The sequence below is a fragment of the Xiphophorus maculatus genome, chromosome 14 (assembly GCF_002775205.1).
Source record: "Xiphophorus maculatus strain JP 163 A chromosome 14, X_maculatus-5.0-male, whole genome shotgun sequence".
NCBI lineage: Eukaryota > Metazoa > Chordata > Actinopteri > Cyprinodontiformes > Poeciliidae > Xiphophorus > Xiphophorus maculatus.
In genome coordinates, this window is record NC_036456.1 from 6,472,906 (window position 1) to 6,487,108 (window position 14,203).

General features: G+C 42.3%; 1 protein-coding gene across 1 annotated transcript; it reads left to right on the forward strand.

The window, feature by feature from the left end:
• Positions 1-5,313: 5,313 nt before the first annotated feature.
• Positions 5,314-13,707, forward strand: LOC102217702 (vang-like protein 2). The gene is made up of 7 exons (XM_005809169.3): positions 5,314-5,554; positions 7,482-7,605; positions 7,697-8,304; positions 8,973-9,109; positions 9,359-9,491; positions 9,671-9,917; positions 10,917-13,707. Exons 1-7 carry the CDS (start codon positions 5,484-5,486, stop codon positions 11,172-11,174), a joined length of 1,578 nt encoding a protein of 525 aa, XP_005809226.1. The 5' UTR covers positions 5,314-5,483; the 3' UTR covers positions 11,175-13,707.
• The last annotated feature ends 496 nt before the right edge of the window (positions 13,708-14,203 follow it).

Below are 14,203 nucleotides of genomic sequence, written 5' to 3' on the forward strand. Positions count from 1 at the left end.
ATCACAACATGGCGCTGCCACCGCCATGTTTCACCATGGGAATAGCGTATTCAGTGGTTCTTCAGCACATTTAAAGTATTTTGCGTACCACAACGTTCTGATCAGAGCCCGCATATTCGCTGGGTGATTTGTGGGAAAACTGCGAACAGGACTTCGTCTGACTTCCTTTGGACGGTATTTTGTCGAGTTCACAAGTAACATATTGTGACGGCCATGCTTTGTTGGGTTACCAGTGGAATACTCTCATACAGCAAGTTTCACATTTCAGTTTTGAAAAATACCAGCATTGGGTTGTCGTTTTCGGTCTACACTCACTAAACTTCTACATTTAGCTGCATAAGTTAATCACAAAAATCTTGATAAAATAAAAGTAAAATAAATGAGTCGAAATGTGAACAACCACTGTACCGTATTGACGGAGTGACTAAGAAAGAAAGATAAAGGAAGTACAAAATTTTTTTTTGTCTCAATGAAACCGTAACGTGCAGGACTTGTCATAAATTTCCAAAACGGCTTTTAATTCCAAAACCCCTGACCGGAAGTTGCACGTGAACCCAGTTTTGCCTGGACGCCTCTCAGCCCGGCGTTGTGTCGTCCACCCATCCCAACTCAGCGGGACTCCGGGACACAACAGATGCGCGAAGCCCCGCGATGAGGTGCTGGTAGCAGCCTGTTGAGGCGACGCTTTTGTGGGAGGGAAAACGTCCCACAAAACATTTCCCTTGGAAAAAATAATAAAAAAAACAACCGGTTGTTGCACTGCGAGCTTTGTGGTCGATTTGTAATTTTCGCCTTAATGGCCGTTGGAAACTGCGCGGACTGATGAGAAAGGACGTAAAGTGAAAGAGAAAAGGTGGACTTTTTGGTGAGGGACGCCGCTGCTAACTAGCTCTTTGTGTCGGAGGCGTCTTTCTTCTTCTTCTTTTTTCTTTTGAGCAATAAGGTAAGACCACCCTGCGGGGTTTAGAGGCATGTCTTCTACATTTAGGCTGCTTGCTCACACAAGTTGCAATATGAAAACTTCCCACGAGTTTAGTTGTCACGCGTTTATATCTTTTTTCCAATTAATTATTATTATTATTATTATTGCCTTGATCTTCCAGTCGAGGACTGAGGAGACGGCAAACATCTCTGCGGCTGGACTAGAAAATGTTTGCACGCTTACTGGTGGCGCTCACTGACGCGCACTCTCCGGCTTTAAGTCGCGCAAATTCGTGTGCGCGACTTTAGGCACCGCGCAGTTTTAAGCAGGCAGCTTTTGACTTTGCATTTGTGGGGGTTTGGTTTCACGGCGGTTGCATGCGCCTTTCCGGCTTGGGCTTGTTTAGCGAGTGGCTGCAACCAAACGCATCACTGCACGATGGGTGTGTTTGCTTTGTCTCAAAAGGCAACTCTGCCAGTGCAAGCCGGGGCGGGGCGCGGTTGGCCCCTAGTAGGATGGTACTTTTTCTAAATATACAAACCTTAAGCAGGGAAGAGTTAGCATGTTTGAATAAGTTACATAATGTTTGTGTCACTAGGATTCCAGAGAAAGCTCCTTAAAGGACTAAAGCGGCTAAATAATTCTTTATCTTGTCTTTATTTAACCAGGAAGAAAACTCTTTGAGGTTAAAAATCTAATTTATAAAAGTGTCCTGGGCTATGCAGGACCAAAACATGATGAAAACAAGACAGTTTCTATAATATAACATAATATAATATAATATAATAAATATAATGTTTTTGTGCTCTTGTTTCTAATGCCGCCCTGGGCGACTGCCCAGAGGACCCATTTCAAAAACCGGAGGTGAATGATTAGAGCTGCACAGCTATACCCTGGCAAAAAAGCAAATAATTATTTAACAATGATTTTATTTTAAATTTTTTTTCAAATCTTTCTTCTTTTTAAATCTTTGATTATCGTTATTATTTCTCTGTTTGTCGGGACTTTCTTTTAAGGTTTGACTCAACTGTATACACGAGTATAACAGACAGTCACAGACTTCCTCCAAGTCACTACAGCGTAAAATTGTACACATGCCTTCGTGAGATAAATCAAAACCTTTCTTTTTGCCATTCATAGAGCTAATTTTGAACAACAAACCTCCCACCTTTGAATGTACGGCAACGACATAACAGTGACAACTTTCTGGTAGTCAAATGAATAAAGTAAACACTACTTTTATCCACAAAAGTTTGCTGTGAACTTTTAATTCTTGTTCTTGACGAACTTGCATTTCGTCAGGAACGCCAGAACGCAAAAACGACTGGTTTCCGACTGATAACGGGCCAGTCAAATGGAAAGTCATGATCGCTGGACAGTTTCTGTGTACATCTGTAAACAGCTACGTTCGATACGTAGCTTCCGCGTTGCCAGTGAGGGGATCGCATTGTATGTGGAGCTGGTCTTGGTATCCAATGGGAATCAATATGTTTTGAATGAATTAGGAGAGGAGAAAGCTTGTTGCGCCAATCGATAGGATTGACTCCATCGTGACTCGAGTGCCAGAGAGAGAGAGAGAGACACAGCTGGTTTTGTTTACATTCGCTCAGCAAGACGGTTGTGCTGAACTCAAGAAACACTCAGAGATATTTTCTCGCTCACGAGTACCTAACATGTCTTACTGTCATGTCCTTGACCTTAAAATACAAGTCGTTTTGTACCAGGCGATAAACATCTAGATTTATTGTAGCAACTAAACACACTTCTTGACAGTCTGATTGAACCAGTACTCCAATATATGAGCATTTTCCTGAACTGCAGCGAAGCTCTAAATATAATTTCCGTGTCATTCTTGGGAAACTAGGTTCTTAGGTCAATGGCATTTCTATTTTTAGCCACAAAATTATAGAAGCACTCTGATTTGTGTGACACTGTGTAATGGTGGAGCTATTTTTATCCTTTGTTTTCACCAGGAAGGCCTTAATTTATCATTTTTGTCCAATTGCAGCATGAAAATACACAAGCAACCATGAGAACTAGCTCCTAAGTTTTCTTTAACTGTCATTTAGGTTATTATAAATGTCAGCAAAGGGAGTCTTGCAGGTTTACATTGAGAAACTTGTTTGTCGATATGAAACATCCTGCATTTCAAGGCCTCCTTCAAATATCACATTGCTTTTTAAAAAAATATCACTTAAAATGGAAAGCCCTCCAATTGTTGTAGATTCTCTATCATCCTCAGTAATTCTTGTTCCTTTCACAGAAGGCAGCTGAGCTTCCTTTTCGTTTTTTTGTAGACATTCCATCGATCATTCGGAAAAAAATTTATTTTTGTAATTTCTGAACATAAGTCAGAAGTTTCAAGCTTAGAAGTCACAGTCAGAACTATAATCGCACTGATAGGGTGGCTAAAGTCACTAATTGGACTGTAAAGTTCATGACTCATGGACCCCACCTTCTAATCCGGTCAACGTCTGGGACATTGCCACTTGATTACGCCAACACCTGAGTTGTTTGGGTCACATGTCTCGAAGTGTGAATGGCTGTAAAACAGACGAGTCCTTAAAGGAACCTATTAGTGCGATTGTTCCTACTGCAGCAAATGAACCCCATACTTTCAACCCATGTTCAAATCTGACAAAGCACTTTGCATGAGAGATAAAATGTCTTCAGGAACTGAGAGGAGTCCATTTGGCTTCTCAACAGACACAGACCTTTTATGAAGAGGTCTAAATCATTCGTTCCATAAACTTTTTGAAGGTCTTCCAAGACTTTTCTTGAACTGTAGCTGCTTTTACTCTCATTTTCTGTCCAGTACTTGTATCTGATTGTTTTAAGGGGAACTCATTAGATTTTTTAAGCCCTCAGGCCTAACCAGTCTGCTTAATTTGAACTAAGAGGCATCTATGAAAACCATTAGACAAAAATGAAACAAGAGGAAAACATAACCAAGCCGAGCATAAAATGGCATCATCAAGGGAATCTCAAAAGAGCTACTGATCCCGTTTCACTAGTTAAATTTTTATTTTTTGCTTCGCCTGGTGACATAATCAGAGGTCAGCTACCAGAATTATGTCACAAGATGTACTAAAAATGTGATTGAGCGTAGAAATTCGTACCCATCTTCCTGTCTGTGGAGTTTTTCAAAAGGTGGAAAAATGTGTCCAATCTTTGTCATTTGAAGTGGCTTATTTGTTTGTTTGATTCTAAGAACTGAGAATAGATTCTGTAATATTTGCCCTGAGAAGGAATATCCGGGTGAATTGAGCATATTATAGCCCAATTCACCTGAGATGCTTTCCGCTGTGCGCCTCTCTGCTTTGCCGAACGTCCCTCCGTAGAATTCCACGTGGGAATCACATGAAATCCCTCAGCGCAAATTGAAGTGTCCAATATAGAAAGCAGAAACAGGAGGTTAGGGCACAAATGAGAAAGCACGAGGACGTTGGTTATTAGATTTAAGGTTGGCTTGTAAAGTATCAAGAAGACAACACGAGTCCCTTCCTGACAAAGACTGAACATTAAAAAACAGAAACTGGATCAGATTTTGAAGACGAAGTCAAACGCGTCCTTGAACTGGAGTCAGATTCACAGCTTTGGTGAAAGGATTGTCTGTTTTTGTTTTCTGGGGGGTGTGTATAGCCGAGGGGGTCGAGGAGATGGAGCACTGAGTTGTTGTTCTGGTCTCCATGACGACACCCCACCACCTCCTCCCTCCTTTGTCTTTTCTCACCCCTAGATTCCCATTCATCCCCATTGTAGTAGCTGAGCTGTGTTGCCCTGAGAAACCACAGGGGACTCTTGGGAATGTGGCGCCTGTGTGCGGACATCAACTCGACATTGCAAGGAGCAAGAAAATATTCAGCATGTTGCATTTTTATGAATCATTTCCTCTTTAGCATTAATGTAAAACTAGCATGTTGTGGATCTGTGCAAATGCTTGGCCTCCTCTTTGATGTTTCCTGAATGCTGGAGACTCGAGGCCTGGTGTGGAAGGTGGCGTAGTTGCCCTTTATCAGGCTGAGAACACACTCTGGGCCAATACGCTTATGGATTCTCATGAAAAAGTCTCCCATAAGGCGGAAGAATGGGCTCAGCTATGTCCTGTGCTGCCGACAGCACACAGCCTTTCAACAGAGCGCACAGTGCCAGCATTTTAACAATGCTGTCTCTCTTCTTTCCATGGCTGCTTGGTATGTGCCCCTTTCGAGACAGTTTTACTTGTCTCACATGACAAATTATCCTCTTCCTTTGCACTCTCTCCTCACTCCTAATCTCTCCTCTGTCCCCTGGCTCACACGGGCAGTGCGCACTACTCGGTTGCAGATGCTGCAACCCTTCTCTCACGTTGCCTTCCTCTCTCATCCTTCCTCCTTTTTTCCCCCCTCAGGCTTCCAAGATAGATTCCCTCAGGAGTAAAGTGGACTTGTTGCGTCTTCCGTTGGTCCTTTCCACAAAGTCCATCAGCAACCGCAAGAGCCAATTGGGCGTGGTGTGGGAGAAGGGCGGCGGCTCGGGGACGGGAGTGGCACGGAAACTCCGCCCACCGCCGGCCTCCGACATGGACAACGAGTCAACGTATTCGGGCTATTCCTACAAGTCGTCCCACTCGCGTACCTCCCGCAAAAACAGGTAGGGAATGGTGTTTGTTTCTCGCTGTCTCTAGAGTGAGATCTTTATTGTGTCTTGCAAATGTATTTGCTGCGAGCGCAAATGCAGGACAATATGGATGAAAGCCTGTTTGATACTGCTGGGGTGGAGGTTCACCTTCCAGTGGGATGTTGATCCAACGCACACACCACCAGACCTACAATGAAATTAGTCAGATCAAAGAGTATTGCATTATTATGATCCAACAGACTCCAGACTTGAAACTAATTTAGAACGTGAGGCAAGGCTTAAAATTCAATGTTCAAAGACTTTCTCTAGCCAATCTGACTGAGATTTTTGTATCTTGCAAAAACAAAATCAGACATTTGGTACAGACCTTTAACCACAGTGCAAAAAAAATATGCACTTTATGTTATTTGACTGTTCTAAATTGATATTTGATGTGAGTTTAAGTGCTTACGGATAGATCTCCCGTGTGAGTGCCTTGCTCTTGCCATTGATATCCCGGTCAGACTTCTGGGCCCTCTTTATGAACAGCAGGTTTAGCGAATGGATTGGTGGACTGTTTTGGGGTTTTCTACAGCAGTATAAGTGGAAGATGAAGTCAGACATTAATATTAATGCTTGCAATCTCCAGCATTTCCACTAGATGTCACCAAATAACGCAGAGTTGAATTCACACTTTTGCAGCACTTTTGTTAAGCCTTAACTTGTTGCAAAGGCCTTCTTATTTTAAAGTCGCAAGTAATTAGCTTTGGGGGTCAATAGCCTCTCGTGTCTTGTCCCAGGAAGTTTCTAGATGGACTACTAAATTGCAAATCTTTCAAAATGAACGTGACCAAAACACCCTTTTAAAACTTTTGTATTTCACAGAAGGTAATGAATAGAGAAGGGACTCAAGGAGTTGAAGTAATGTTCAAAAAGCAACTGAAAATTACCCAATGTTTGAAATAAAAGTAATACAAAAAAAGATTGTATTACTTTTTTGTTTGGCTTCAGTATCTCCTTTAGATTTGAATCCACCTGCCTTATAGCAGCACAGCCTGTTGATAACTTAAACCCTCTTTAAGTGTTTTAAGCTTAAAGTTATCATGGATTGTATTATTTGGGAAACAATCATTGTTTTAAATGTATGTATATTTAAACTTTGATGCTGTGGCTCATTGAGGTTAAAGTTTGCAACTTCAAGGCTAACGCTGTATATGGCTTGGCCTGATCTATAACCTATATCAGTTGTTGCAGGCATTTCCTGAATACCAAAATAGATGAACATTTTTTTCTCAGTAGAAATGTAACCTTGATTTTGAATCGTTTATTTTGCTCTGTTGCCTTTTAACCATTGATTTGTTTCATGTTTTTTTCCAGTCTATTACAAGTTATGTTATCATGACCTACTTTTCTGTACTTCCACAATCTGACAGTCCTTTTCCAAAAATGTCTTTCTGGGCAACAAGTCAATGAGTAGAAAAACATTATTTTATTCCAAACAATAAAGTTTGTCATTAAAGATGAACTTATATACTGTATATAAAAAAAACAAGTCATTGTTTAATGAGGTCAATGGCTATGAATGAAAGTGCATCGTCATCTCAGATGACTTAATCCGGTCAAGATTAAATTCTTAAATTAATTGGTGAAACTGCAACCAGCTGATTCTGGGTCAGCAAGTTCATCTTTCTGGGAAATTGGATAACATAAGCTGTATCACACAATCTCAAATTTGAATAGCATGATTATAATTATAGTGAGACATACTGTCTTTCGATCAATGTTAGCCATTAAGTATATTACATATCATGTGTATTGTTCTATGTAAATGATGCAATGTGACCCCTCCAAAAGTATCTCAAAGCCACAAACAGTGAGGAATTTCTCCAAAAAAAATGCTTATTGTCCCTGAACGACTACTTATTCCCGACATTTACACAGTTTTCCATTGTTTCTTCAGGGAGAGAAGGGACAGGCATCGCTTGAAGAATCGGGATGGCTCAATCCGTGGAGATAAGTCTGTGATGATCCAGGCTCCGGGGGAGCCGCTACTGGATCCTGAGTCCACCATACCAGATGACCGGGTCAGATTTTCATTTAGTAACTCATCTGTCTTTATGTGGGATCTATGTGAACACATGATCACCAACACCCACAGTTCTTGTGTTCCCACAGGACGACAACTGGGGTGAGACCACCACCGTGGTCACTGGGACTTCTGTGGACAGTATCTCCAATGAGGATCTGACTCGAATCTCTAAGGACTTGGAGGACTCTTTGCCTCCTGACTGTCGCCGTTACATCAGCCCCGTTCTAGGAGCCATTCTGGGGCTCATCTCTGCAATCACTCCCTTGGCTTTCCTTGCCCTTCCACAGCTCCTTTGGCGGGACACATTGGACCATTGTGGAACGCCATGTGAGGGCCTTTACATCTCTCTGGCTTTCAAACTCCTTATCCTCCTCATGTCCACGTGGGCGTTGTTCCTCCGGCCGTCCAGGGCCACTCTGCCACGCTTCTTCGTCTTCCGCTGTCTGCTCCTGGCGCTGGTCTTTCTCTTCGTTGCGTCTTATTGGCTCTTCTACGGCGTCCGGGTCCTGGAGCCCCGCGAGACGGACTACAGGGGTATCGTGGGATATGCCGCATCTCTGGTGGACGCACTGCTGTTCATTCAGTATCTGGCTCTAGTTCTGCTGGAGGTCCGACACCTGCGGCCCGCTTTCTGTTTGAAGGTCATCAGGACCGCTGACGGAGTCAGTAGGTTCTACAACGTGGGGCATCTTAGGTCAGTATAAATGCATTCAATTAATGGGTCAGTCGGTGATTAAAAGCACAAATTTTGGTCAAATTCCTTAGAAATCCCTCAAATTCATTGCTTATCTGACATACCTGTGCATAATAATGATCTGACAGACTGGAGTATGAAACTTGGTTAAGACTTTCTTGGCTTGTGATTCGTGAACTACATAATTCACCTGCCATAATTCTTCAAACTGCATCTTTCATGCGGTTTGAAAGATGCTGTTATATGAACGCTTGCAGTGACATTTACATTCTCTTTGAAGCAGCAGGGAAAAGAAGCCGCAAACACTTGAAGTAGTTCAGTGGAGCAACTGCAACCTGTTTCTGAACTGTTCTGCTTTAGCCACATTAGGGTAGAGAGGAATACATTAAGAGATCTGGTCCGATCAAAGCACTCACTACAAATCGGCGATTTAGTTTATATGCCTTAATATAACATAAAAGTAGATTGTCATTTGTGCTTTGCATGAAGCTGTTTATCCTCTTGGCCCCTTATCATCGCCCCCCAGTCATGGCTCATTTTAGCTCACCACTTCCTTTAGTGATGTTTCGCTAGTGTGTGGCTGCCAAAAGTGACACATCCTGACAACAACTTTCCCTTTATAAAATGCAGTAAATTAGTCATGTCCTCCTGTTTCTGGTGCAATGCAGCATCCAGAGGGCAGGAGTGTGGGTTCTGGACCAGTACTACAGCGACTTCCCAGTCTATAACCCGGCATTGCTTAACCTCCCCAAGTCCATCCTTACCAAGAAGATGTCCTCCTTCAAAGTCTACAACCTGGAAGAAGGTACATTTTCTCTCCTTTATATTACAGGAAGCCATCACTGTTCTAAATGTAGTGCATATATTGTATGAGTTTTTTCGTATCGAATGTGATACATAGAGTACAAAGATCATTACCTTTGTTGAAAAGGCCTTATTGGTGCCTCACCTGTCTGAACTGGCACTTTCCTTATTTTGTGTAATCAAAAGATGAAACGGATGATCATGTCCTTCCTTTAGAAGGAACAATTTAAAGGCATGTTTCTGCCCACAGAGAACACCAACAACTCCACAGGCCAGTCCAGAGCCATGATAGCAGCCGCCGCTCGGAGAAGAGACAACTCCCATAACGAGTACTACTACGAGGAGGCAGAGGTGGAGAGGAGGCTCCGCAAACGCAGGGCCAGGTAGCAATACAGGGAAAAGTACCAGACGTTGCTCTTAGATACTTGATAGACCTCACAAAGTAACTCCTCTGGACCAGTCTAGTTAAAGCAGCAGCTCGTATTCATCAAGTTGGTGACTTTGGTTGATGTTCTAGTAAAAACATTCCACCTCTCGTACATCTTGTTTTCTGTCCTTGTAGACTGGTAGTGGCAGTAGAAGAAGCTTTCACCCACATCAAGCGTCACCAGGATGACGACACGCCCACATCGTCTCCCAAACACCCACGGGAGGTGATGGACCCCAGGGAGGCCGCCCAGGCTATCTTCGCCCCCATGGCCCGGGCCATGCAGAAGTACCTGCGGGCCACCAGGCAGCAGTCCTATCACACCATGGAGAGCATCATCAACCATCTGCAGTTCTGCATCACACACAACATGACACCTAAGGTTAGAAGGTGTTCCTTTTGAAATTTTAATGTAGTGCCGTTTACGGCACGATCAAGTAACGAAGCTTATATCAAATACAACTTAATAGAAATATCTGTATGTGATGCCTTGAAATTGGCCTCTGTCTCTTTAAGGGTGTTTTAATAACTGGTAGTCTCATAGACTTGATTTGACTGAGGGCCAAAATTTCAACATTTGTTAAATGTTTTCATTGTCACACTTCATTGCATCAACAATCCAAACCTACTGAAAAAACTGTTCCCCTCCTCACCTGCGGTGGTGCTGTTCCAAGAACCACTGAAGGAAACGACACAAAAGGAGAAGATACTGAGAGCAACTTCCTTCTTCAAAAAATGTAAACAGATATGGAGTTGCATCAGATTTTAGCAGTTGTGGAATTTCTCTTTTGTCTTTGGTAAAAGATCACAAGACATTTCTCCCACTACTGTTAGTCATGCATTTCTTATGGTTGCATTTACCCAGAATGCCCTGCGCTATAGCCTGCACCCTGCTTTTAGAGCGGCCTCCAGTCCGCTTGGCATGCATTCAAAACGCGCCAGATTTCACTTAAACCAAACCGAAATCTGGGGATTTCTTTTTAGGGTGACCAGAGTTCCTCGTCAGAGTTCAACTGCGCATTCACGCCTCCCCAAACAAACTGGACTTTCTAGGCAAACGGACTAAAGTTCGATTAAAACCGACTAAACGGGGCTGGTGTGAACGCACCCTGAGGAGCTCCTTACCTTTCAGACTCTCCCTCTTAAGCACATCATAATAACAACGCTTCTCCGTGCCGTCCATCGATGCCCTTTATAACCGTTCTCAGGAGCGTTAAAGTTCCTATAATAAGCTCAGCAGATGAAACATCCATCATTGGATGGATTTCAACATCCATGAATGAGTCAAAAGCTCTGTGTTTGGTTGGGTAATGACATGACCTCAAATAAAGCTCAAAAAAGTTGACTCCCCGTGACCCACTTTTTCTTCCTCTCCTTAAAGGCCTTCTTAGAGCGCTACCTCAGTCCTGGTCCCACCCTCCAGTATCTGGACAACAACAGGGGGCGCCAGTGGACACTAGTGAGCGAGGAGGCGGTGACGGCCTCCTTGCGCCAAGGCCAGGTCTTCTGCCTGAAGCGCCTCGACTTCGCCCTGGTCGTGAAGGTGATGCCCCTCCCTTTCCTGCGCCTGGCCGAGGAGTTCATCGACCCAAAAAGTCACAAGTTTGTCATGAAGCTCCAGTCAGAGACGTCTGTGTAGCAGAACGGATTCAGCTGGACAGAAGGAAAGGGGAAGTTGAAAGATGCTTCTTATCGAGGGCATGTTTTTTTTTGTTTTATATACCTTGTAGTATTACAGTGTTATTATACATGTTTTTTTTTATTATTATTATTATTTGTCCAAATACAAAGCCATAAAATATATGGCCAAGATAAAGAAAGATGAAGTCATAGTCATATATTAGTTAAAGAAAGTAAGATAAAGACACTTCCCTGTCCGACTGCTGCTGGGGAAGTATCAGTCTAACATTTTGTTCTTCTCTAAACAAATGTCATACACAACAAAAGCTGATCTTTAGACTTTGCTCCAAATCCAGATGTGCTTTTTGCTTCTCTTATGTTTTTTTTTTTTATGTTACTATTTAACATGACCCTTCATACCACCACAGCACTCTGCTAAAAAATATTTTATTTTATCCCAGGCTTTTAGATAAGAGTATTTTCTGAACAAATCTTGGTTTATATTTCTTCAGTAGTTTTTTTTTTTTTGTTGTTGTTTTTTTTGGTACAACTCAAATTGTAACCTTATAAAGCAGAATCAAACATCACAAAACCCAACTGAAATGACATTCTAGCCTTTCCTGAGCCTTACAGCAAAATGATACAATCCGAAACAAGACGGCAGATTTTTTTTTTTTTTTTTATATCGCCTTTGCATTTCTGCTTTCTTTAAATGGCAGACGAAGACAGAAATACTTAACTTCTGCAGGAAGTGTATCAACTTTCTTTCATGTGACAGACAAGAGGAACAATTTTGATCGTTGTGAAAAATGTATTAATTGCTTTGCTTGGAACGCGGTGTTTTCGCGGTGTCATTTTTTTCCTCCCGCATTGTTTGCAATGTGTACCCCTGTTGCATCTACAAGCTCCCATGTGAAACTTTTCTTTTTGAAGGAACGTTGCAGCTTTACTTGTATATGAGGGTACAAAAATTCTGGTCTCCATCTTTTAAAGGGCTTTGGGTTAATGGTACAGATTTTTTTTTGTTTGTTTGTTTGTTTTGTGGAGCATGCTGTATCAGACAGCTTCCGTTACCGTGTATGGAAATCAGCTGACGGAACTTCACCTGACAGTGAAGCTAACCACATGGCGTCTCTGTTTGAAAAATGTGGTTATAGGGTTCACGGTACGCTGAGCAGTTTGTTTATTTACTGGCACGTAGGAACTTTTCTCAGATTTTCTACACTGACTGTTGTTAACTGAAGGCAATACTTGCAAGTATTCCGCACAAATATTTTTAAAAAGTACATTTTAGCGATAAGCCGAGTCGCTCTGGAGAGCGTGTCGTGTCGGTGGAAAGTCCTTTCAAAGACGCAAGGTTATGTGTATCTGCCTGGTTGACCGTAGCTGCCAACCACAAATCTCTGTTGGGTTAGCTTGATCATGCCGTGATTTGATGTATTTTTGTTTTCTGGAACACAACAGCTAAACCTCTGAAGAGCTGAGAAATTCCCAAAATGTACTTTGAAGTTGCCCTTTTGACGCATTTTGCTAAATGTATGCTAAACAGAGGCACCGTGGCATCCACGCGTTGTGAGCTCACTAACTGCGTTCGCTACATTGTTATACCGTACACTTCGTTACGCTTTGTTTGATTTTTCTTTCTGAAGTTAACACGTAGACCTGTGCATCTCTGAAAGGTCAGGGATTGACTAATCGCGCTGCTAGTTGCAGTACAAGACAATAGTGTATTTCTCTCTGTTTTGTGCGTTCAAACACTAAAAGCCTTAACAAACACTTTGGCATACGTCAAAGACAAACCTCCTGCTCATACTATTTTCTACTCAACTGAGCCACAGCGATCAACTTGGGGAAAATCTGTTTTCGCTAGTCATTACAGCCTACTAGAGAAGACGAAAATAACCAAAAACGAAAGAAGAAAATGAATTTTCACTAGAATATCTATGTAGTTTTTTAATCTTTGTTGATCCTAACTACATGACAAACCAATGGGACAGGGAAAATGGCACATCACCCCACCCTGTGAATGCAAGGAGTGCTTTATGAAAATTACAGAACTGTTACTTGTCGCCTGCTTCTCTTGTATGCAGACGCCCATCACATGGGCGTCTTGTATGCAGACGCCCATCACATGGGCGTCTTGTATGCAGACGCCCATCACATGGGCGTCTTGTATGCAGACGCCCATGTCTGTGAATTATGCAAATGGACTTAAAAAAGGAGAAATGGTTCAGAACTATAATCTCAAAATATCTTTTGAAGTGTGAAATTGAACTCCAAGAGCACTTGTTAGATCCCCTACTCATTCTGCTGCAAGTTGGCTCAATTTTGACCCACAAGTAAAATCCGGTTTAGGATTTTCAAAATAAAAGATCCGGAAGTAGTTCATTATTTCTTGCGCGGCCAGGTACCAAATGGTCCGCAGACCGGTGGTTGGGCACCACTGCCCTGGTGAATTAAACTACATTCTAATTTGTAGATATGTTCTAGATCAGGGGTCTCAAACTCCAGTCCTCGAGGGCCGCAGTCCTGCAACTTTTAGATGTGCCTCTGCTGCACCACCTGAACAGAATAATTAGGTCATTAAGGCTCTGGAGAACTGATCTACACAAGGAGGAGGTCATTAAGCCATTTCATTCCAGTGTTTTGTACCTGTGGCACATCTAAAAACTGCAGGACTGCGGCCCTCGAGGACTGGAGTTTGAGACGCCTGTTCTAGGGTTAAAATTGAACCCAAAGACAAAAGCAGAAGTATAATTGGTACTGCAGGGGAATCATTTTGAGTTGTTCAAAAAAAAAAAAGATACTTACAAAAATTACGCATTGGAACAAAAAGTTGCATTTTCATTTTGACTTCCTGACAGACTAGTTATTTTCAAGCTATTGAGAAATAATGACTTTCTTACTCGGTAGAAGTCGAGGTATGACGAAAGCAATTGGAGTGGGCTGAGAGAAGAGGAAGTGTGTGGGTGCTGTTGGTTTCATGACAGCAGTTTAAACTCAACATGTCAAGACTTCAGTATTGCGACTTGCTTTCTAGTATTACTT